At 39.8% G+C, this 23,101-nt stretch overlaps 1 protein-coding gene across 1 annotated transcript in view; it reads right to left on the bottom strand.

The window, feature by feature from the left end:
* Window positions 1-1,396: 1,396 nt before the first annotated feature.
* LRIG3 (leucine rich repeats and immunoglobulin like domains 3) overlaps window positions 1,397-23,101 on the bottom strand; it is an 81,132-nt gene continuing 59,427 nt past the window's right edge. Inside the window, exons 11-19 of the mRNA XM_007950066.2 lie at window positions 20,817-20,888; window positions 19,853-20,016; window positions 12,958-13,278; window positions 10,542-10,823; window positions 7,791-8,243; window positions 6,636-6,794; window positions 3,646-3,789; window positions 3,272-3,547; window positions 1,397-1,644 (exon numbers count right to left, since the gene is read on the bottom strand). Of these exons, the coding sequence (XP_007948257.1) occupies window positions 1,397-1,644; window positions 3,272-3,547; window positions 3,646-3,789; window positions 6,636-6,794; window positions 7,791-8,243; window positions 10,542-10,823; window positions 12,958-13,278; window positions 19,853-20,016; window positions 20,817-20,888 (2,119 nt within the window). The remainder of the gene's footprint in view (window positions 1,645-3,271; window positions 3,548-3,645; window positions 3,790-6,635; window positions 6,795-7,790; window positions 8,244-10,541; window positions 10,824-12,957; window positions 13,279-19,852; window positions 20,017-20,816; window positions 20,889-23,101) is intronic.

Below are 23,101 nucleotides of genomic sequence, written 5' to 3' on the forward strand. Positions count from 1 at the left end.
GTTTAATTACCTAAGTAGTAAGTTTGTTCCAGTTAACTACTTCAAGCGATTCCACCTAGTTTTGAAACTGTAATTACATGTACTTTTCTGTATATATATGGCAGATATTTAGTGACATTTTCATCTAAATACTATTTAAAATAAATAATTTAAATACCATTCTTTATGTGTGTAAGTAACAGATGTGATAGTTTTTAACAAGGAGAACTGTGATGACCAAATTAGGAAAATAATTATTCATTCTTTAAAAAAAGAAAGTTGTAGACTAGCTTAGAAGTATATAAATCAATAAGGACAGAAAGGAATGCTACCAGCATCCCTCTATAGCCTGGAACAGTGATGAAAATCCATCTCTGCTGTAAGCATTTTAGCTCTCCAGTTACAGTAAAAAGAACAGTGAATGTGAAACTATTTGGAAAAGCACAAACATTATACCACCCAAGGTATTATTATAAATTAAGAAACCCGGTTTGAGCAGTGATTCAAGCAAAAGTTGTTGTACCATATTATACCAGACTATATGATCTTTTTTGTTGACAGAGTTAAGAATAAATTAATGTACTTTGAATCTTTGTTGCTCCTTATAGTGTACAATGTGCTTTCATATACCCTAATATGACTTGAATTTGTATCACAATAACCCTGGGAGTTAGGCAGAATGGTCATTTTACTCTCATGTTTTAATGGGCTAAACATAACTGACACAGTGGCTGCAGGGATGGGCTCACAGATAGCAATGATTGTGAGGATGGCCCAGGACTGGGCAGTGTTTTGTTCTGTTTTACACACATAGGGTCACTGTGAGTCAGAACTGACTTGATGGCACCTAACAACAATAATAACAACGACAAACATAATTTTCATCAGTTTGAGATGTGACAATGTGAAATGAAGGCTAAAATGTGTTGGAAAAAGTAGTAATTGTAGGAAGGACAGAATTCTACTTAGAATTTGTCACTGTATAAATGGAAGGTATGATGAAAATGACACTTTTTATTAAATGTAATGTGCAAAATAAAATGAAGGACCTCTATTCAAAAAAGGTACAAAACAGGTATTATTTAAAATGCTTTAGTACTCATTTTCAATAAAAAGAAATCTGGAATTATAAAAATACATAAAATAGTCATGGGATTTATACTATTAATTTACATAAGATACTTTTTTTTGCATAAAACAAAGATATAAAATAGTTTAAAATGATATTCTTATATGAAAATTATTCCCTGTATAAAATTTTTATAACTTTTTTTTGTAATTTCGGTTCCTCTGTATAAATAAGGCAGTTTGTCCTTTTAAAATTCATAGCTCCATTTAAAAACATAGGATTCTCTCTCTTTTAAATAAAAGTCCATTTGAGGTAGTATGTTAGCACAGTTCTTTGGTCCCATTCAGTCTATGTATCCAAGTCATAAGACTGAAAATTTGGAGTCCTGTAGTTTTCTAAGGTCTGTTTATAGAAACATGTGTGATTTTCTTCCTGAAAATCTGTCCTTTCAAATTTCCCATCTTCCTCGGCCTCAGAGTCCACGTCTGGGGAAGCATGAGCCTTCGAGTGAAAGGCTCTTGGCTGACAGTCTGATGCCTGTCCACAGCTTGAAAAGGCATCTACATGAGTTCTCCTCAGAGGCTTTCCGAACGTACCTGAACGAAAGAAACCTCTTGAGTGCATGGCCTTTTTGCTAGCATATAAATCAACAAGACATATTTCATCTTACACATTGCTAAAAACTTGAATAAACATTTTCTACATGTTCAATTATGGTTTAAAAAAAAAAAAAAAGTTGTTGTGGAATTGATTCCTACTCATGGTGAGCTCACATGAGTTAGAATACAACCATACTCCATTGGTTTTCAATGGATGATTTCTTGGAAGCAGCTATCTCCAGGCCTTACTTCTGAGGTGCTTCTGGGTGGCCTCTAACTGCCAACCATCTAGTTAGCAGCTGAGGCCTGGACTGTTTGTACCACCCAGAGACTGCCCATTCATAGTACTAAGGTCTGTATCTACACAGGGATAGAATGTTTATTGACTAGAGCTGCGGGCATTGGCACTCCCTCTTACTTATATCCACTGAATAAATGAACCTCTCACAACCTATTTAATTGCTGAGCAGTGAACTGCCTAAATTTTCCTAATTCCTAGCTTCAGTGATTGAGAGCTCACAATTCTCCATGAACAGCATTTAAACAGTTACATATAAGTTAATGCATGTTAATATGTAGAACGTTTCTTTCAAGTAACCCTTATCTCCTGCCCTTTCTGCTTTAACTTTAGCAAAATATTACTCAATTGACTCAAGTTCTTGCCTCAGTTGTATAAAACATATTTTCTTATCTTTTTTCAAAAAGGAATGTAGGGGGACTCATTGCTTAAGGAACATTAAGTTTCTGTTAAGGGTGATGGAAAAGTTTAGAAATGGAGAGCGGTGATGGCTGAACAATGTGATAAATATAATTAATGTCACTGAATTATACATGTGAAGAATGCTGAAATGGCAAATGTTCTCTTACATATATTTTTTCCCACAAAAAATGCAATATAAATAATTATACCCTGACAAAAAATGAAATTTCTTAAAAGCTGCATAAAATATTTTAAAAGTCTCCTTTTTCTTTTAAACAAGACAAGTTGTGGCTCATTTTCCCCATCTCCATTTAATGAAAAGATGAACTCTCTTCTTCAATCCACCATCCCCAAACACTAAACCAAAAAACCCACACTCTCTAATCTTGGTGCCAGCCAGTGTCTAACACCAACCTAGATTTTAAGGCTCTGATAATCTCCTTTGCCAAAGGTAGTCCAGTTTGTCTGACTACCAGTTGTTGTTAGGTAGGATGCTCTTTTTCATATTTCTGCTGTGGGTGCAGTTATAAGCCACCAGACATACTAAACCACAATCATGCAACACACGCAACTCCATCCCAAAGACTGTTGTAGTCCAAAACCACTTTTTCCACATGGCTGACAAGCTGAGCTCTTAAGTCATTCCCAAACTCTTGCTCTACAATATACCACACACAGTGCTGCTCATAAAGCTCTGAAGGCTGTCTTAGTTATGGATTAAACACATAATCAAGTAAAATCAACCCTACCTCTGACTTGGCTTTTAGAAACATTTATACAAACTAATAGGATATTGTGATTGCATCATACGAAAAACCCACTTGCCCAAGTTTGGCATCCAAAGCTCTTGCTGCTTTCCAATATGCAACTTGGAGGATGGGTGGGTCTTGTCTTTAAAGGGAGTTAGGGATTTAATAAACTTACCCATAAAAGAGTTACTCGAAGTAAGTGATGCTGGTTCTGGATTTGTATTATATTCTAAAGAGGACTTGTTTAGACACAAGTTTTTCATCCCAGGTCCTTCATTCTGAGAGTAAGCAGAGTTCATCAGCTTCCTCACATGCGAAGGCAATCCCACGTTACTGATGCTGCGATCACAGATTTCCTCTGAAGGATGAGGACATGGGTAGCTGTCCTTTTTCTTTATGTAACTGGGCTCAAAGTGGTCTATCAGAGCTGTTCTTACGTCAGGACTGCAACCTTTTTTAATTTTGGAGAACATCCGAAGGAGAAAGAATTAGCACTTCTAGAAGTCCCCCTAGGAAACAGAATAGTACTCCTGTGAGAACATCACATACCTGCATGATAGGCTTCAAAGGGATCTGAGCCACACACATTCCCCTTCAAGTACACAGGTCCTGAGGATCCCAAAAAGGGGCAAAAAAATGGATCTGAGGCAGCTTCCATGTCAGCTTCACTGCTGTTGTCAATGTGGCAAGTCCCTTTAAAACAGATTATCTGAGTCAATGAACCATTCTTATTCAATACTATTCAACATTCTAACTCTGGCAGGTTTCATATTTATAAAAAAGTTTTAGCTAGAACATCATATAGAAGAAAAATTTGTAGAAATTTAGAGTTTTTATTGAAACATATTGGGGTCTATGGTATCTTTGGTGGTACAAATGGTTAAGTACTTAATTAAGTACTTACTTATGCTACCAGAGCTCCCCAATTGTAAGTAATTACTAATTCAATTAGTAATTACTAATTGAAAGGTTAGCAATTTGAATCTCCCCAGGGGTGCCTCAGAAGAAAGGCATGGCCATCTGTTTCCAAAAGGTTCCAGCCTTGAAAACTCTATGGAGTGAGGTTCTCTTCTGACACACATGGGGTCTTCAGGAGTCGGAATCAACTTGACAGCAACTGTTTCATTGTTTGTTTTGTTTGTTGAGGCCTATAGAGGCCCTGGGTGGCACAAATGGTTAAGTATTTGGCCGCTAACCAAGAGACTCAGTTTGAACCCACCAAGAGACAGGTGGAAAGGAAGGCCTGCTGATCTGCTTCAGAAAGGCCACATCCATAAGAATTCCAATGCCAAGTTCTACTCTGTAACACATGGGGTTCCATGAGCTAAAGTAAGTCCATGGCAGGTGGTGGTGGTGGACAGATTAATAATTGAGTAAGTCTGTGAAATCTTATGTAAGGAAGGCTTGATTGGCCATTGGACTGGATGTCAAATCTTGTTGCCAGTTCCACCTAGTTATTAAGAGAAACTGATCTGTCATAAATCCCACAGCGAAATCAACCATGGACTGAGCCAAACAATACCATCAGTACTGTCCCTTCTTACGAAAGGTCACAGACAACCAGTACCAGGAGGATACTTGAGCAATGACCCCTTCATCCCCAGCTCAAAGACGAGCTCAAATAAATCCTTCCTCTTGGGCATTTAAACTAAACAGCACCCAAAGAACTTGGCTAATTAGTAGTGGAGTCCCAGGTGGTGTAAACAATTAATGCATCTGGCTAGTGACTGAAAGGTTGGAGGTCTGAGCCCACCCAGAGGCACCTTGGAAGAAAGCCTTTGTAATCTACTTCTAAAAGATTAGAAAACAAAAACTCACTGACATCGAGTCAGATCCGACTCCTAGCAACCCCTCCTTGGGTTTCTGAGGCAGTATCTCTACGGAAGTACATTGCCCAACTTTCCTTCCGAGGAGTGGCTGGTGATTATAGCCATTGAAAACCCTACGGGGCACATTTCTACTCTGACACATGCAGGGTCAATATGAGTTAGGTAGACTCAACAGCAACTGTTTTAGGGGACGCAGCTGGTGAGAGACAATAGATGTCATCAAGAGTTAAAGATGCCACAATAAGGCATAGTCTGGGAAGCAGAAATTATGTGCATGTGTGTGTGTGTGGCGGGGGTGGCTGGTCTCAGAGAGAAGCAAACATGCGAAGTGTGGCGCCAGAGCTCCTGGCCTCTGCAGTTGCTCTGAGTGAGGCCACCTCTGCCCCAGCATCTAGGTAATTCGACACTAGTCTGCTCCCTTTCTTCTCAAGGCTTTTGCTAAGTCTTTTCTGTAAACTCACTAACTTGAGCAAGCTTTCCGTCTTTGCTCTTTACAACCAGGACACTCATTTTTTTTTCAGCACTTCTCTTCTAACTCTATACCCTTTACTACCACCTCACCCAAAACCAAAGCACTCTGCAATTATTTGTTTGTCTTCCCACTGAGCAAATTATATAGTTGAGAAGTTGTGGTAGCATAGTGGCTAAGACACTTGCCTGCTAACCAGACGGCTGGCGGTTCAAACCCACCAGCCACTCCTCGGAAGGAAGGTTGGGCAATCCTACTTCCGTAGTGATACTGCCTCGGAAATCCAAGGAGGGGTCGCTATGAGTCAGGTATGACTCGACGGCACATAACAACAACAACAACAACTGCTTCTCTCCCAACTATGGAGCCCAGCATGGAGAAGAAGTTCAATAAGTATTTGTGGGAAAAGATGGCAAAATATTTTAAAATAACACCGGTAACGTCCACTTGTTGAGTTCTTAATATATGCCACTCACTGTGTAGCATATTTTCACATTATCATTTCATTTAATTTTCACAACCCAGTAGGGTAAGTACTATAATTATCCCCAGTTTACAGAAAAGAAAAATGAGGCTCACAGAGGTTAAGCAACTTTCCCAAGGTTACCCAGGGAGTAAGCGGCAGAACTGGGTCGTGAACCAAGCCTGTGCTCCTATATTATGCTGCTTTGATCATGATTCTTAAACCAGAGTTCTTAAAGCAACAGTCAGCATTCGACTTTTGTAAGAGAATTATTTTAAATCATGTGACTTTTAAGACCACATGTGAAACCAGTTAGTGCCATTAAAGCAAGGAGAACAAAAAATACTTAAAAGGTAAAGGAAGCATTGTATTAAAAAGTTACGCTGCTTGTCAGAAACAAAGGTTTTTCTAGTATTTAAAAGAAGAGTATACAACTATTCGGGAGCTCTGGTAGCATAGTGGCTAAGACACTTGCCTGCTAACCAGACAGCTGGCGGTTCAAACCCACCAGCCACTCCTCAGAAGGAAGGTTGGGCAATCCTACTTCCGTAGTGATACTGCCTCAGAAACCCAAGGAGGGGTCGCTATGAGTCGGGTTTGACTCGACGGCACATAACAACAACAACGACATACAACTATTCAACTTTAGCTTTGTCAATAACCTTGGGACAGATCCTAAATACCAGTGTTATCCATTTCTTCTGAAAAATATTATACCTGAGCCTGCCAGCATATGATTTCAAAACAACTAAAATCCATGTTTATTTTAAACACTCACCATTACTGTCATGTTGTGCTAAGAAATATCCACCTCCTGAAGAAGGGACAAACTGGTGGTGGCTTCCACTTTCTGAGGAGACATACCCATCTTGTCTGTCAGCTAATGTCCCCTGAGATGACAAATAACTAGGGATATCTGCTGGCAAGTTGGTCTCATCTGTAATCAGACAACAGCATTTTACTAACCAAGAACGATCGTGATTGCCCTGGAGGCATCCCTGATGAACGGCACGTTCTGGTTTGGTTTGTGTATGAACCACATGGAAGATCTGCTCCAGCACAACTATCCCGGCTGTGCATTCATACAAAGGGAATCGGGGCTGTGCTCCTCTGGGACGTATGAGCTGAACTCTACTTTAATCAACATGAGATACCCCTTCCAAATTGCAGAAACAGCCAATGTTTAAAAAGACAAGGTTTTAAGAATTTTCATGGGAGGGGAATCTAAGCAAGGAGCCCTAGTGGTGCAATGGTTAAGTGCTCAGCTGCTAAAAAATGGTTGACAGTTTGAACCTACCCAGGAGAAAAAGACCTGGTGATCTACTTACATAAAGATCATCATAGTCAAGAAAACCCTATGTAGCAGTTCCACTTTCACATGGAATCACTGTAAGTTAGAATGGACTCAACCGTATACAACAATAGTATCGCAGCTCTTGAATTCACATTGATTCCGCCATAGTCTCTGCTTACTATCATTATATTAAATATATGAATTCACACATATTAATCAAGTCACAGCCCTTTCTCATGGGTTATTAAAGTCCTAACTAGAGGCACACATGCACACGCACACACATGCACACATACATGCAAAACAAAAAACTACTGCAGAAAGATAACCTCCCTGAAGAGGTGCTCTGTGTTCTCCATCACAGTTTTGTGAAGGAGAGTATTTTGCTCAGTAATTTATTTTGTACCTCACAGCCCACAGGATATTCCAGTGAGGTTTTTTAACAAAAAATATTCATCTTTAAACACTCAACCATCACTGGGTGTTATTTTTAGCCAACCGTATTTCTGCAGCTTGAAACCAATGAGTCATCCTTCTGACATCAACACAGACAGTGAGACACATATTCTAGAAGAAAACTGCTGCAGAACCAGAAACACACATGACTGCTGCACCTGTGCCAAGTTTCTGTTTACACACCTGTGTTGGTAATGCTGCAATCTTCATTTCTCCGCCTTGTGTGGTATATGATGACCACCCACACAAGAGACGTGCCCACCACACAGCAAACCACCGCTATGATTACAACTCCCACGGTGGCCCATCCATCATCGTCCAGTGATGGGGCAGTTATCTGGGGGGAGTCGCAGGTGGGAGTGGGGATCACACTGAGACGCACATTGCCTCTCTCAGTTCCAAGGGTGTTAGACATTTCACAAGTGTACTTCCCGGCATCACTGACATCCGAATCCACAATAATCAGCAGCTGGTTGCCCGCTGCAAAGAAGTGTCTTTCAGTTACCACCAAGGGACTGTCATCTTTGGTCCAGTTCAGTCTAGGAGGAGGACTACCTCCAGCAATGCACTGTAGGACAGCCGTTTCTCCCTTTGTGACAGTTCGATCTAACAGAGGCCGCAAAAATGATGGTGTTTCTGAAATGAAATTTTTATTTTAAATTATGGTTAATATGTATGTAGCAAAATATCTGCCATATCAACATTATTTGCATGTACGACTTGGTAACTTTAATTGTATTTATTGTGTTGTGGACAAGTTATGTTTTTAACTCTCTAAATGATGGGCCCTAGGTATCACAAATGGTTTGCTCTCATCTACTAACTAAAAGCTCATCCTTTGAATCCACTTAGTGGCATCTCAGAAGATGGGCCTGGCAATAGGCTCCTATAAAGATTATAACCAAGAAAACCCTGTAAAGCAGTTCTGCTCATGACACATGGGCTCACTGTGACTTGGGGGCTGACTGGACAGGACTGGGTTTAAATGAAATTATGCTTCCATATCCTAAGACCATTGAATATAATTTGGAACCTAAAATATATATTCTTCTACAATTTAATGGGCATGTTTCTTATATACCAGTTGGAGTTTCATTATTCTGCTGCCATTTACCCATAACATCAGAAAAAAATAATACCATTTTTATCACCACCTCCCTCAATACTTCTCTCACCAAAGCTAGGGAATTATGAATAAGGCAGGGGCCAAAGCAAAAATTGTAGGCATTTTTTTTTTTTAATTTTACATTTTATTATTATTTTTTTAATTGTGATTTGGATCAAGGTTTACAGAGCAAATTCACTTTCCATACAGTAGTTCACACACATGTTGTCTCATGACATTGACTACAATTTACCACAATGCAACAGCTTCCCTCCCACTTCCTCCCCATAGTTACCTCTTCCTTGGTGTCCTTCCCTCCAATGCACTCCTGCCCCCTGAACTGTCTCCCTGTACATAAACAGCGCTTCTTTCTCCCATGACTGCTCTCTCCAAGGAGTGTTTCTACCTAGTATAAATGTTCACCTCATATGCCTGTCTTTTGTTTGGCTGAAAGCCATAGGAATGGATTCAATTCCAGACCAAAAGGGCAGCTAGGGGCCATAGTCTCAGTGGTTCTACCAGGATCTATCAGACCAGCAAACCCGCCTTTTTTTATTCCCAAAGGATTTTCAGTTTTGTTCCACATTGTTCTCCCTCTCTATCCAGGATCTCCTATATAGATCCCCCTCTGAGTGGTTGACAATGGTAGCTGGGTACCATCTAGCTCCTCTGGTCTCATAGTTGTATAGGCTAAGGATCTCATGTACCAGTCTCGAGAACTAATTGTTTCCATGAATCTGGTTTTCTTCATTCTTCTTTGCTCTGGATGAAAAGAGACCCATCGCTGCACCCAGACAGCTGCCCGTAAGCTTTTAAGATCCCAGTTGCTGCTTGCTGGAGCAGGAAGTGGAACAATGTTTTGTGTAGTATGTTATGCCTATTGAAATTGATGTCCCCTGCGACTATGGTCCCAAGCCCACAGGTTCAACTACTCGGTCCCTCTGGGTAGCTGGCTGTGCCCAAGAAGTGACTACAACTTGTTCCTTGTCAGCTCTACTATACACCTGGGAATTCTTACACAACATACAAATATACTTGTAGAACCACTGTCTGCCAACCCTCTACATGGTCTTGGGCATACTCCCCCCTGCATAGACATACTTAATAGTTCAGCCTTTCCACCCACCCATCCACCAGTATACCCAGGTTTGCCTTCACTGACAACACAGTACCGAACGAGCAAAAGGGTTCATCTCTACTGTCTGTATCTCCCATGCATCTCTCTCTGTCTTCCTTCTCTTCAATGCCACCATATTGATCCCTCACTTCTGGTACACTGTGTAGGCATTTTTAAGAAACAGAAAATGTATAAAACTAATTTCACATCCAAGATTGTATTAATGGACTACAAAAAAAAAAAAATCAGAATGCCTAAATTTTTATACTGAAACATTCTAGCATCAGATACCCAGACATATAAAATTCTGAAAATAATTTACTTTTACTAACTGATATCTTAATAGGTTATTTTGATTAACTCTTTCAAAAATACATGTTTGAGAAACTTGTTCATATTTTTTCAAGCAGCTGTTTAGGAAAATATTTTAAAAAAAAAAAAAAAGAATTTTGATTTCTAGAGTGGTATTGTAGGCCAGAGATCTCTGCATGGTACAAGTGCTTTGTGATCAGCTACTAACATAAAGGTTGGCAGTTCAAATCCACCTAGTGGTGCTATGGAAGAAAACTTATGAGAAGGTATTTGTTCTGTCTAGGAAAAGGCAGTGTCCTATAGGTCTTCATCTCTCATACCTTCTGCCACTTACAGTATTTGAGTGAGCAAGTATCTTCAAGACTGATTTATTCCACAGAATCTTAAAAGATTCACTTACCTAAGACAGTCAGAGTTGCATTTGCAGAAATACTTCCTGCACTGTTTTGAGCTGTACAGCTATAGACCCCAATGTCCTCTATTTTCACGTCCACAATGAAGAACACGTCATCTTCTGGCATAACATGCATGCGTCTCTCCCTGGCAGCAGGGAAGTCTGTGCCTCCGTCCTTCTGCCAGGCTATCTGAGGGGCTGGGTGCCCCACAGCGGCGCACTCCAAGCGTGCCATGGCCCCCGCACGAATGGTAAGGTCCATGGGTGTCTTAGTGAATGAAGGAAGCACTGAAGTCAAAAAGAACCAAAGTGTTAGTGCAATGGATTTTTAGAGGTTCATCTTTCATTCTTTTTTTTCATAAATATTTGCAACAGTCTAATGATACAGGTTAGGCAGGGGTTATCTTCAATTTAAGTACAAAGGAACTAGGTTGAGATGGAGAGAGTGTCTTGCTAAAGGTTACACAGGTAACAGAAATGACAGGTCATCTGATCCTCAGACGGGATGTCTTTTTCTATTTTCAGGCCATTTTTTAGTTACTTCAGTAGTTGACTGTGAGATCTTAGGCAAATCACTCATTTCATGTTTGTCTGTTCAAATGTTCTAACATTCAATGACTTTAGATAAGTGTTTTGCCCTATACTTTTAAACTCAAAATTGGGCCAGTACTCAGCAATCATTTGTTGAGTGAATGTATTAATGAATGATATCCAAAATCTACCAAGCAAACATAAATGGATAAACATTAAAGTATTAGTGGTCCCCAAGTTACGAACAAGAGCCATTCCTGTGTCTTTTAGACTTTGAAGGTAAGTCAGACCAAAAGCACATGGTTCTTAATTAGCCTTACTTTACTGCATGAAAAGGCTCAAAGTCTTTTCAATAATTTAAAAGCTGAACTTACAGCAAGTGAAGGTGATTGTGATGAAGACTTTGTTGCTAGTGTGGGAAGGTTCAATAGTTTCAAAGTGAAGGAAAATTTACATAACATTGAAAGGCAAGTACTAGTTGTTTGTAATTCGAATGTTCTTAACATGGGAGCTCACTACTACGGAACTCTGGTAGTGAGTGCTCTGATAGCATAGTGCCTAAGGCACTTGAGTGCTAACCAGAAGGCTGGAGGTTCAAACCTACCAGCCACTCCTCAGAAGGAAGGTTGGGCAATCTACTTCCATAGTGACGCTGCCCTCGAAACCCAAGAAGGTGTCTCTATGAGTTGGGGTCGACTCAATGGCAAATAACAACAACCTGTGGTAAAGATCCTATTGTATATAATTAGTGTCACAAAAAGCAATTTATGGTATTTTTTAACACTTGTTTTTTGGTGCCGCTGAGCCAATTCTGACTGACAGGGATCCTGTAGGGCAGAGTATATATAACTGCTCCACAGGAAGTACCAAAGGCATTTGACTGTTAACCAGAAAGTTGGTGGTTCAAACCCATCAGGTGCTCCACAGAATTCTGGAAGATGGGGTAACTACTTTCATAAAGATTTACCGCCTTGGAAACCCAGTGGGGGTCGCTACGAGTCAGAATCGATCTGATGGCAGTGGGTTTGGTTTGGTTTAATATTTGCAGGAGCCGATCACTAGGTCTTTTCTGCTGCAGAGCAGCTGGTAGGTTCACATCATTATCCTTTCAGTTAGCAGCTGAGAACTTTTAACCACTGTGCCACCAACCAAAAAACCCAAATCAAACCCATGGCTATCAAGACAATTCCAACTCATGACAACCCTATAGGACGGACTAGAACTGCCCCACAGGGTTTTTTCAAGTCTTATGCAAGCAGACTATCACATCTTTCTCCCATGGAGCAGCTGGTGAGTTTCAACCACTAACTTTCTGATTAGCAGTCAAGTGCTTAATTGCACCACCAGTCCTTTTATTAACCTAGCTAATCTTTATTGCATTTACTAAGCATTTACTACAGTCTAGGTATTCTTCTAAACTCTTCACACGTTATTTTATTTAATGCTCATAATACCGCTATAACGGCAGATACTACTATTCCTAATTTAAAGATGTAGAAATGGAGGCACAGAGAGGTTAAGCAACACACTGAGAGTCACACAGCCACAAGCAAGAGGGTCAGAATTCAAACCCAGATCTCTGAATAAAGGTGGTATGCTTTAATGCTACACTCTGTAGTCCCCTACATCAGACTAGTTGTAAACTCCCAAAGAGCAAAAAAGTGTCTGGTTTACCAATGTGTTGTCTAACTTGCGTTCAACATAATGTTTACTTAGATACAAATAGTCAAGAATCTTAATTTGTAGAGTGCAAGGTGGGGAAAGGAAAAGGTTGGTAGGGAAACAAGAACTGAGAAAAGAGGACCTAGGAATAAAAGAAGGAAAGGAAACCAAGGCTTCCCTATCTCAAAAAATTGCTTTTAAATGCAAAAAGAAAAGTCACATCACATACTATTTACAGTAAGCCTGGCTTTGACAGAGTAGGATGAACCAAAGTGATTGGAAATGACACATTGATATTTCCCTTCGCTGGTAAATTCCACGTTACGCAGCCGAAGAATGGTGGTGTACTCCATCACCTCGCCACCTTGGGCCCGGAGGTGTGCATAATTTTCCATTTCAGCATCGTGCAGTAGTTCATTGTCTTTTTTCCAGGCGAAAGTCATCGGGGAATCACTGCTGCTGGCAGCCGAGCAGATAAAAGTCAAATTGGAACCTTTTATTGCCAACTGTGTTTCTGGCTGAACCGTGATCTGGGGTTTTGGAAAATCATCTGTTCAAAATAGAGAGGAGGAAACAAAACAGTGTTAAGGCTCTAAAGTCCAAATGCTGCTCCATTGTGGGCCTCAAGAAACTCAGAATAAACAATGGCTTTAAGTTTTACTCTTTATATATATTTTATGGAAGGACTAGCAGTCCCAGTATGGAAAGTGATACCATGGGAGGATGTTGATTCATTCATTTCAAATGGGGAGAGAGACCTATTTGTCAATGATTATTGCCTAAGAGGAGACTATTATTTTGGAATTGTCAGAAAACCCATGTTTATTCCCTACCTCTTGCTTTTGAGAAATACAAGAAGAAATTAGTTAAGAAATTTCTAGGTTCAGGGATCATCTTTGAATGTTACCTTCAGGAGCTGCAATTTTTACCATGTTCTCTACAAATAAACCAAATCAGTTACTGTTACATTGATGCTGACTTATGACGACCCCATACTGTGTTAGAGAAAAACTGTGTTCCATGGACTTTGCAATGGTTCACTTTTTGGAACGAGATTGCTAGTCTTTCTCCCAGGGTACCTCTGTGCCTCAACCAGCAGCTGAGAGCATCAACGGTTTGCACCCAAGGATTCCCTCATTAATAAGGAACAGCAGAATTAAGAGATTAACAGTGATACTGTCACTAAATATAGCCGTTAACATCCCATTTATCAGAACAAAACCAGTATTAAAGAATAGTAATTTAGTCAGGGCAAAACAATAACAACAACAACAAAAAAAACCTGCGCCAAAAGAAAAAGCACCTCCAAAACTGTAGGACACAGGCTTTGCCTGGGGTTGGAGCACCCAATCAATCAAGCTACCACACTACACCAGCAGAGCTACATTATAATCAGAGCTAAGCAACTATTTCATTCCAAGCAGTTATTTTCAGTTCTCTGTTGCTTTTTCCAAAAGTTACCTTTTGAACTTCAGTTTCTCAGAGGCAGTCTAAACCCAGAAAGAAACATCTAGACCTACCAAAATAGCTTTTTTTGTGTGTCAACTGGTAGTGGGGGCTGGGGAGGTATACTCTGATAACTCTAATGCTGCTAATTTTCAATGCCGGGCTTGACTGCTGTAATCAAGAAAGTTTCTTCTTATGTATAATTATTCGGAAATTCTCATCTGATGAATCAGTGTTCTGATTCACAAGGGAGGAAGGGGAAATTCTAGGAATACTGCATGTAAGTAACAGAAAGTCTGTATCTTGTAACTACAGGATTGTGAAACAATCTTACAGGCAGGCCCTCATAGCTGAATGCCAGAAACTCATTTGGATCCAAAAGCTACATCAGAAGTTTTACTTCCAGAAATTACTGGCTCCGATCAGTGCTGCAACTTAGCAAAATATATTTTTCTTTTACTCGACCAAACTAAACAATCCTAGGGAAAGCATAATTAAGTAAAATTTTAAATGCTAACTGGAGATCTGGTAGCATAGTGCCTAACTAAGGCACTTGACTGCTAACCAGAAGACTGACGGTTCAAACCCACCAGCCACTCCTCGGAAGGAAGATGGGGCAATCTACTTCCATAGTGATACTGCCTTGGGTCGCTATGAGTCGGCTCCGACTAGACGGCACATAACAATAACAACAACAACAACAACAGTATAAAATAAAGATTCTGTGATATCTTAACACACAAGTTTAAATTTAAGTAAATTTTGATTACATGTTTTATATATACATTTATTTTTTACAAAAGTGTTCATGGTAGCTGACAGTCAACAGCAGTGGAGTAGTGTGATCAGAGGAAGCACTAACCAAAAACTCACCACCATTGAGTCAATTCTGATTCACAGCGAACCCCACAAGGTTTCCAAGGTCGTAAATCTTCATGGAAGTAGATTGCCCCATCTTCCTTCTGTGGTGCAACTGGTGGGTCTGAACTGCCAACCTTCTGGTTAGTAATCAAATGCCTTAGATATCATGTCACCATAGCTTCTTGTATATAAAGGCAACACTAGATAGATGAGTATTTGTTTTTCCATCCAGATCTGCTACTAACTAATTAAATGAACTTTAGGTGAGTGGACATCTAATGCTGAAATTCTTAGATGCTAAAACAATGAAGCTGATTATTTATTTATAATGAACTCAAACTTTCTGTGACTATAATGCTTTTATTCACCAATAGTTAAATTTTTACCAGCTCATAAATCATTAGCTAATAATTCTCCCTTTCTACTCCACACAACCACCACTTGTGTGTCAGTTTGTCATACCGTAGTGGCTTGTGTGTTGCTATGAGGCTGGAGGCTTTGCCACCGGTACTTCAAATACCAACAGGGTCACTCAAGGTGGACAGGCTTCAGTGGAGCTCCCAGACTAAAACAGACTCAGAAGAAGGAAGAGGCCATACACTTTTCAAAGAATTGGCCAGTGAAAATCTTATGAATAGCAGTGAAACAATGTCTGGTATATTACTGGAAAACATTATGAATAGCCCTGAAACACTGTCCAATATAGTGCCGGAAGATGAGCCCCTCAGGTCGGAAGGCAGTCAAAATATGCCTGGGGAAAAGCTGCCTCCTCAGAGTAGAGCTGACCTTAATGATATATAGAGTAAAGCTTTCGGGACCTCCATTTCCTAACTTGGCACGACTCAAAATGGGAAGAAACAGCTGCAAACATCCATTAATAATCAGAACATGGAATGTACAAAGTATGAATCTAGGAAAATTGTAGGCTGTCAAAAATGAAATGGAACACATAAAGATCAATATCCTAGGCATCAGTGAGCTGAAATGGACTAGTTTTGGCCATTTTGAATCAGACAACCATATGATTTACTATGCAAGGAATGACATATTGAAGACAAATGGTGTGGCATTCATCAACACAAAGGATGTTTCAAGATCTGTCCTGAAGTACAATGCTGTCAGTGATAGGATAATATCCATACGCCTACAAGGAAGACCAGTTAATACAACTATATTCAAATTTACCCATCAACCCCCAAAGCCAAAGACAAGGAAATTGAATATTTTTACCAATATCTGCAGTCTGAAATGGACTGAACACACAATCAAGATGTATTAATTATCACTGGTGATTAGAATGCAAAAGTTGGAAACAAAGAAACATCATTGGTAGTTGGAAAATATGGCCTTGGTAATAGAAATAACACTGGAAATCATATGATAGAATTTTGCAAGACCAATGACTTATTCATTGCCAATACCTTTTTTTCAACAATACAAACGACAGCTATACACGTGGACTTCACCAGATGGAATGCACAGGAATCACAATGACTACATCTGTGGCAAGAGGTGATGGAGAAGCTCCATATCTTCAGCCATAACAAGATCAGGAGCTGACTGTGGAACAGACCATCAACTGCTCATATGCAAGTCCAAGTTGAAACTGAAGACAATTAAAATAAGTCCATGAGAGCCAAAATGTGACCTTGATTATATCCCTCCTGAATTGTGAGACTATCTAAAGAATAGATTTAATGAATTGAACACCAATGACCGAAAACCAGAGGAACTGTGTGATGACATCAAGAATATCATCCATAAAGAAAGCGGAAGGTCATTACAAAGAGAGAAAAGGAAGAAAAGACCAAAATGGATGACAGAAGAGACTCTGAAACTTGCCCTTGAATGAAGAGTAGCTAAAGCAAATGGAAGAAATGACAAGATAAAGGAGCTGAACAAAAGATTTCAAAGAGCAGCTTGAGAAGACAAAGTCACGTATAATGAAATGTGCAAAGACATGGAGTTAGAAAACCAAAAGGGAAGAACACATTCAACATTTCTCAAGCTGAAAGAACTGAAGAAAAAAATTCAAGCCTTGAGTTTCAATACTGATTCTATGGGCAAAATAGGACCTTCAGTAGCATAGTGCTAAGGCATTTGACTGCTCACCAGAAGGCTGGCAGTTTAAACCCACCAGCCATTCCTTGGAAGGAAGATTAGGCAATCTACTTCTGTAATGATACTGCCTTGGAAACCCAAGGAGGGGTTGCTATGAATTGGATTCCACTTGACGGCAGTGAGTTTGGTTTTGGTTTGGTTTATGGGCAAAATATTGAAGGACACAGGAAGCATTAAAAGAAGATGGAAGGAATACATAGTCACTGTACCAAAAATAATTGCTCTATGTTCATCCGTTTCAGGAGGTGGCATATGATCAAGAACCAAGAGTACTGAAGAAAGAAGTTGAAGCTGCACTGAAGGATTTGGGGGAAAAACAAAGCCCAAGGAATTGACAGAATACCCACTGAGATGTTACAACAAACGGATGCCTTGCTGGAGGCACTCACTCAGCTATGCCAAGAAATTTGGAAGACAGCTACCTGGCCAACTGACTGGAAGAGATTCATATTTGTACTCATTTCACAGAAAGGTGATCCCATAGAATGTGGAAATTATCAAACAGTATCATTAACATCACATGCAAGTAAAATCTTGTTGAAGTTAATTAAAAAAGTTACAGTTCTCTATATTGACAGAGAACTTCCAGAAATGCAAGCTGGATTAAGAAGAGGATGTGGAATAAGAGATATCATTGATGATGTCTGATGGATCTTGGCTGAAAGCAAAGAATACCAGAAACAAAACCAAAAATACCAAAACAAAAAAGATGTTTACTTGTGTTTTGTTGACTATGCAAAAGCATTTGATCATGTGGATCATAACAAATTATGGATAATATTGAGAAGAATAGGAATTCCAAATTTGATCATGTGGATCATAACAAATTATGGATAATATTGAGAAGAACAGGAATTCCAGAATACTTGATTATGCTTATCAGGAACCTGTACATAGACCAGGTAGCTGTCATTCAAACAGAACAAGAGGATACTGCATGGTTTAGAATCAGGAAGGCAGTGTTATCAGCGTTGTATCCTTTCACCATACTTACTCAATCTGTATGCTGAACACATAATCCAAGAAACTGGACTATATGAAGACCATGGCATCAGGATTGGAGAAGAATCATTAATAATCTCCCATATGCAGATGACACAACTTTGCTTGCAGAAATGAGGATGGTTTGAAGCACTTACTGATGAAGATTAAAGACTTCAGTCTGCAGTATGAATTACATCTCTACATAAAGAACCCAAAAATCTCACAACTGGACCAACATGCAACATCACAATAAATGGACAAAAGACTAAAGTTGTCAAAGATTTCATATTACTTGGTTCCACAATCAATACCAAGAGAAGCAGCAGTCATGACATCAGATGACGTATTGCACTGGGCAAATCTGCAGCAAAAGACCTCTTTAAAGTGCTAAAGAGCGAAGATATCTCTGTGAACACTAGGTGCACCTAACCCAATGAGATATTTCCAATCACACCACATGCATGTAGGGTGCTCTGGTAGCATAGTGCCTAAGGCATTTGACTGCTAACCAGAAAGCTGGCAGTTTAAACCCACCAGCTACTCCTTGGAAAGAAGATTGGGTAATCTACTTCCATAGAGATACTGCCTCAGAAACTCAAGGAGGGGTCACTGTGAGTCAAATCGACTCAACAGCAGTGAGTTTGGGTTTTTTGGTCATATGCATGCGAGAGCTGGACAATGAATAAGGAAGACCAAAGAAGAGCTGATGCTTTTGAGTTGTGGTATTGGCGAAGAATACTCAAAGTACCATGGACTGCCAAAAGAATGGCCAAATCTGTCCTGGAAGAACTGCAGCCCGAATGCTCTTTTCTTCAAAGGCCAGACTTCATCTGAAAATGGCCAGACTTCATCTCACCTACTTTGGTCATGTTGTCAGAAAGGACCATTCCCTGAAGAGGGCTATCATGCTTGGTAAAGTGGATGGTCGACAAAAAAGGGGAAGGCCTTCAATGAGATGGATTGACTCAGTGGCTGCAGCAATGGCCCAGGTATAGCAGGGATTGTGAGGCCGGCACAGGACTGGGCAGTGTTTGTTCTGTTGTACGTAAGGTCACTATGAGCCGGAGCTGACTCGACGGCACCTAACAACAACAACAACAACAACAACTCCACACATATAGCATTTGCACAGGGTTCACATGAGTCTCTTCACAGAATTCATGTAAACCTCCCCACAACCCTCTGAGCTGGAATAATAACAGAATTTCATCCTGTAGATGGAGAGGCTGAGATTTAGGAACTTTACATTATGTAGAGGACAGGTCATCAGTTCAAACCCATGAGACATTCTGCACAAGAAAGCAGTTTGCTTTAGACTAAAGATTTACTCTTGGAACTATGAGACACTTCTACTCTGTCCTATAGGGTCACTATGAATCGGAATCAACTCATTGGCAACAGTTTTTGCTTGCTTGTTTGTTTGAGAGGATAGGACTATCCTTCCATTCTCCCAAGATCCACCCACTATCAAGATCCACTATCATGTTCTATTTACCAAACCACCTGATGCCAAAACAAGGATGAAGAAATTTTAGAAAACTCTCTTTCCCATCTGCAAAATTAAAATAATCTGCAAACTGTAGATGCATTTTGATCTACTTCAGCAGAAACAGAAGGTGTATTAAGAGAACACAGATCTGTTTAAAATCATTATTTGGATAAACAGGAGGGAAAAAAAATGAGTAAAACGAAGGGGCAATAGTCATACTCACCACACACAAAGCCATCTGGGCTAACAGCAAAAATACTTCTTCCTTTCAACAACTGAGGATGGGCACAACTGGCATTTACAAAGCTCTGAAAGTTGTTTTCTGCCACCCACTGTGGGAGCCATTTTAGTTGGCAATCACACAAAAGACTTGATGTATTTAAATGCCTGAGGAGAGTAATTACATTCAATTTGTTTTGTATGAAATGCAGATTTCTACAAGTAAACTAAACTCAAGTAAATATTAACAAAGCAACAGATTTGGAAATCAAATACACATATCCCATGTAATTAAAATTCTATAGTTTGTCTTAAGAAGGAGTCCTGGTGGCACAATAGTTAAGCGCTCAACTGCTAACAAGAACATTAGAGTGGGCTGCTAACCCACCAGGCGCTCTGCAGGAGAAAAGACCGGCGCTCTGCTCTTGTGAAGATTACAGCCTAGGGAACCCTAAGGGGCTGTTCTCTGACATAGAGAGTTCCTTAGGAGTCAGAATCTCCTCCATGGCACACGACACTGAGGCCTAAATTGCAGGAAATGTGACAACTATGATATTATTGTCCTACTGAAAAAGAAGTGCTGATATATCAAAAGAACCCTAAAAAAACTTGCTGCCGAGGCCACTGCAACTCATGGCGACACCACCTGTGTCACAAGAGAACTGTGCTTCAAAGAGTTTTCAATGGCTGATTTTTTTAAGAAATAGATTTCCAGGCCTTTGTTCCCAGGTGCTTCCAAGTGGATTCAAACCTACGACCTTTTGTTTAGCAGTTGAGCATGTGAACTGTTTGTACCACCCAGGGACTTTTTCTTTTCTTTTTTTATCATTTCAATAAAGGGAACAAATAATAAATACCTTTTGTTTTCCAGCAGAAAAATTAAGTAATAACCTAAGATGACACACCCCATGACAGAGTTTCTCATTTATATTTTGCTTGAAAATCTTAGAAGGAAAAGGAAAGCTTACAATTGCTGAAGTTTCTTCATTTGTGAAAAGGCATTGCCTTGTAATGACATGATTGCATTGTCACTCAGGTCTCTGGAAAAACAAGCAATAAAATACATGAGAAAATGGGGCCACTGTGTGTCATGTGGTAGAATTCAGGCCCACATTACCCACCCCCTTCACCAAACAAATAACCTATGAACTTAAGTGCATGAATGAAGCAACTCCAGAAGAACCCTTTCCAAAGCCTGGATTGAAGGATGAGAACAGATGGATGAGAGGCAGGCTATCTTAAGGTTGAGAGAAATGGACCATGTATGAGATATGTGACTCATGGGTGCCCAAGCTCTTCTGCTACATTATTTCTATTTATATTATTTTATTGTATTTCTCACTATTCAAACTGTTATAACCATGAGTAACTCTTAAATACACATATAAAATGTCTCATAATTATGCTTTTGAAAAACCATCCTTTATAGAATACTTTCAATGATAAGTACTGTGTTAAATGATTTACATATATTATTATATTTGTTCCTCACAGAAACCCAAAGGAAGATAGTATTACTACCTTGCTCAGTCTGAAAGGGGCAGACAGTATTTGAAACTCATTATTTTCAATCCCCAACTTATGCTCTTGACCACTAGCCTATTCTGCCCCCCACTCAACACTGTAAATGCAGTAAGGTAATGGTAAAGCTGTACTTGTTAAAACAAACAAAAAACCCACTTCGGACAACCCATTTATAAAATGAGAGAATATTCTGGCTGATTTTATTTCCAACTAGTACTTACAAGACATTTGAATTAAAGTAGTCTCCACAATGAGTATACAAAAGGGATTTTGATTGAAACAAATGGCAAGAGAAGAAGAAAAGGAAGTTCCTAAAACATGGGGAGAGACCAGGCTGGGAGAGTTCATGCAAGTTTAGGAAACTGAAGCAGAGGTTAATACTCCATGCATCCACTCACTAATTCTATTCTTCCAGAAATGAAATAGAACAACAACAAACCCTTTGGCTAGTTTTCCTTTGCAAATAATTTATTTCAATCAGTATAGTAATACTGGTGTATCCTTCCAAAACCCTGTTTTGTAGAATTATTCATCTGACAATCTGTGCTGCTCCACTGTCAGTATGGCCTACAATGTGAATTTCCCTCAACCTAACAGGTACAGTCAGAAGGCAACAACAAAGTGGAGTTTATAGGTAACAGTCAAATCTTCACTTTCTATACACAGCACAGATGACTGCAAATTAAAGGCGTATTTTACACTGCTACATCTCTTGTCCAAATTAATGGATTTGATTAAGATTAGATCAGTTAAAAGATTAAATTTTAAAAAAATAAAAGATTAAATTTTTGACAGCGAAGATTCTTTAAAAGACACCGTTCATACTCCTTTCATACTTTTACTGTATAGGTGTAAAGCATATACCTATGGTTATATGCACGTGGTTGGTTCAATTAGTCCAAACATGGTGCTCCGGTAGAGCGGTTCAAGCCCACCAGCCGCTCCACGGAAGGAAGACAGAGTGAGCTATTCCCATAAAGATTTACAGCCTTGGAAACCCAATGGGGGTCACTATGAGTCAGAAACGACTCGACGGCATTAAGTGTTTTTCTTTGGTTTTTATCAGGGTTGGCTAGTTTTGCTTTCCTAGTGGCTAAAAGATCCTGAGTCCCTAAATACAATTTCAAAACTGTGTGCAGGATTTACTGGAGGTGAGGGTAGAGATGTGCAGGCAAGAGATAGTGTGATGAGGACACTGAGAAAGCATACAGGCTCTGCTGACTGGAGTTATGCTTCTGCCAGTTACTAACTGTCCAACAGAATCAATGAAGCTCAGACCCTCTGCTGTGTAAGTTAAAAACAAGGATGAGAGTAATCACTAATTAAACAATTTTCATGTGATGCTCAAGAATATGTATATGTATGTATATACATGGGAGCTCTGGTGGCATAGTGCCTAAGACTGCTAACCAGAGGCTGATGGTTCAAACCCACCAGCCACTCCCCAGAAGGAAGGTTGGGCAATCTACTTCTGTAGTGATATTGCCTCGGAAACCCAAGGAGGGGTTGCTATGAGTCAGACCTGACTCAACAGCAGTGGGTTATGTATATACATATACATATTATTGTTGTTGTTGTTAAGTGCTGTGGAGTCGTTTCCGACTCATAGCGACCCCATGCACAGCAGAACGAAACACTGCCCGATCCTGCGCCAGCCCCACAATCCCTGCTATACTTGAGCCCATCATCGCAGCCACCGTATCAATCCATATCGTTGAAGGCCTCCCCC

The sequence above is a fragment of the Orycteropus afer genome, unplaced genomic scaffold (assembly GCF_000298275.1).
Source record: "Orycteropus afer afer isolate SDZICR_OR568_19922 unplaced genomic scaffold, OryAfe1.0 scaffold00261, whole genome shotgun sequence".
Taxonomy (NCBI): Eukaryota; Metazoa; Chordata; class Mammalia; order Tubulidentata; family Orycteropodidae; genus Orycteropus; species Orycteropus afer.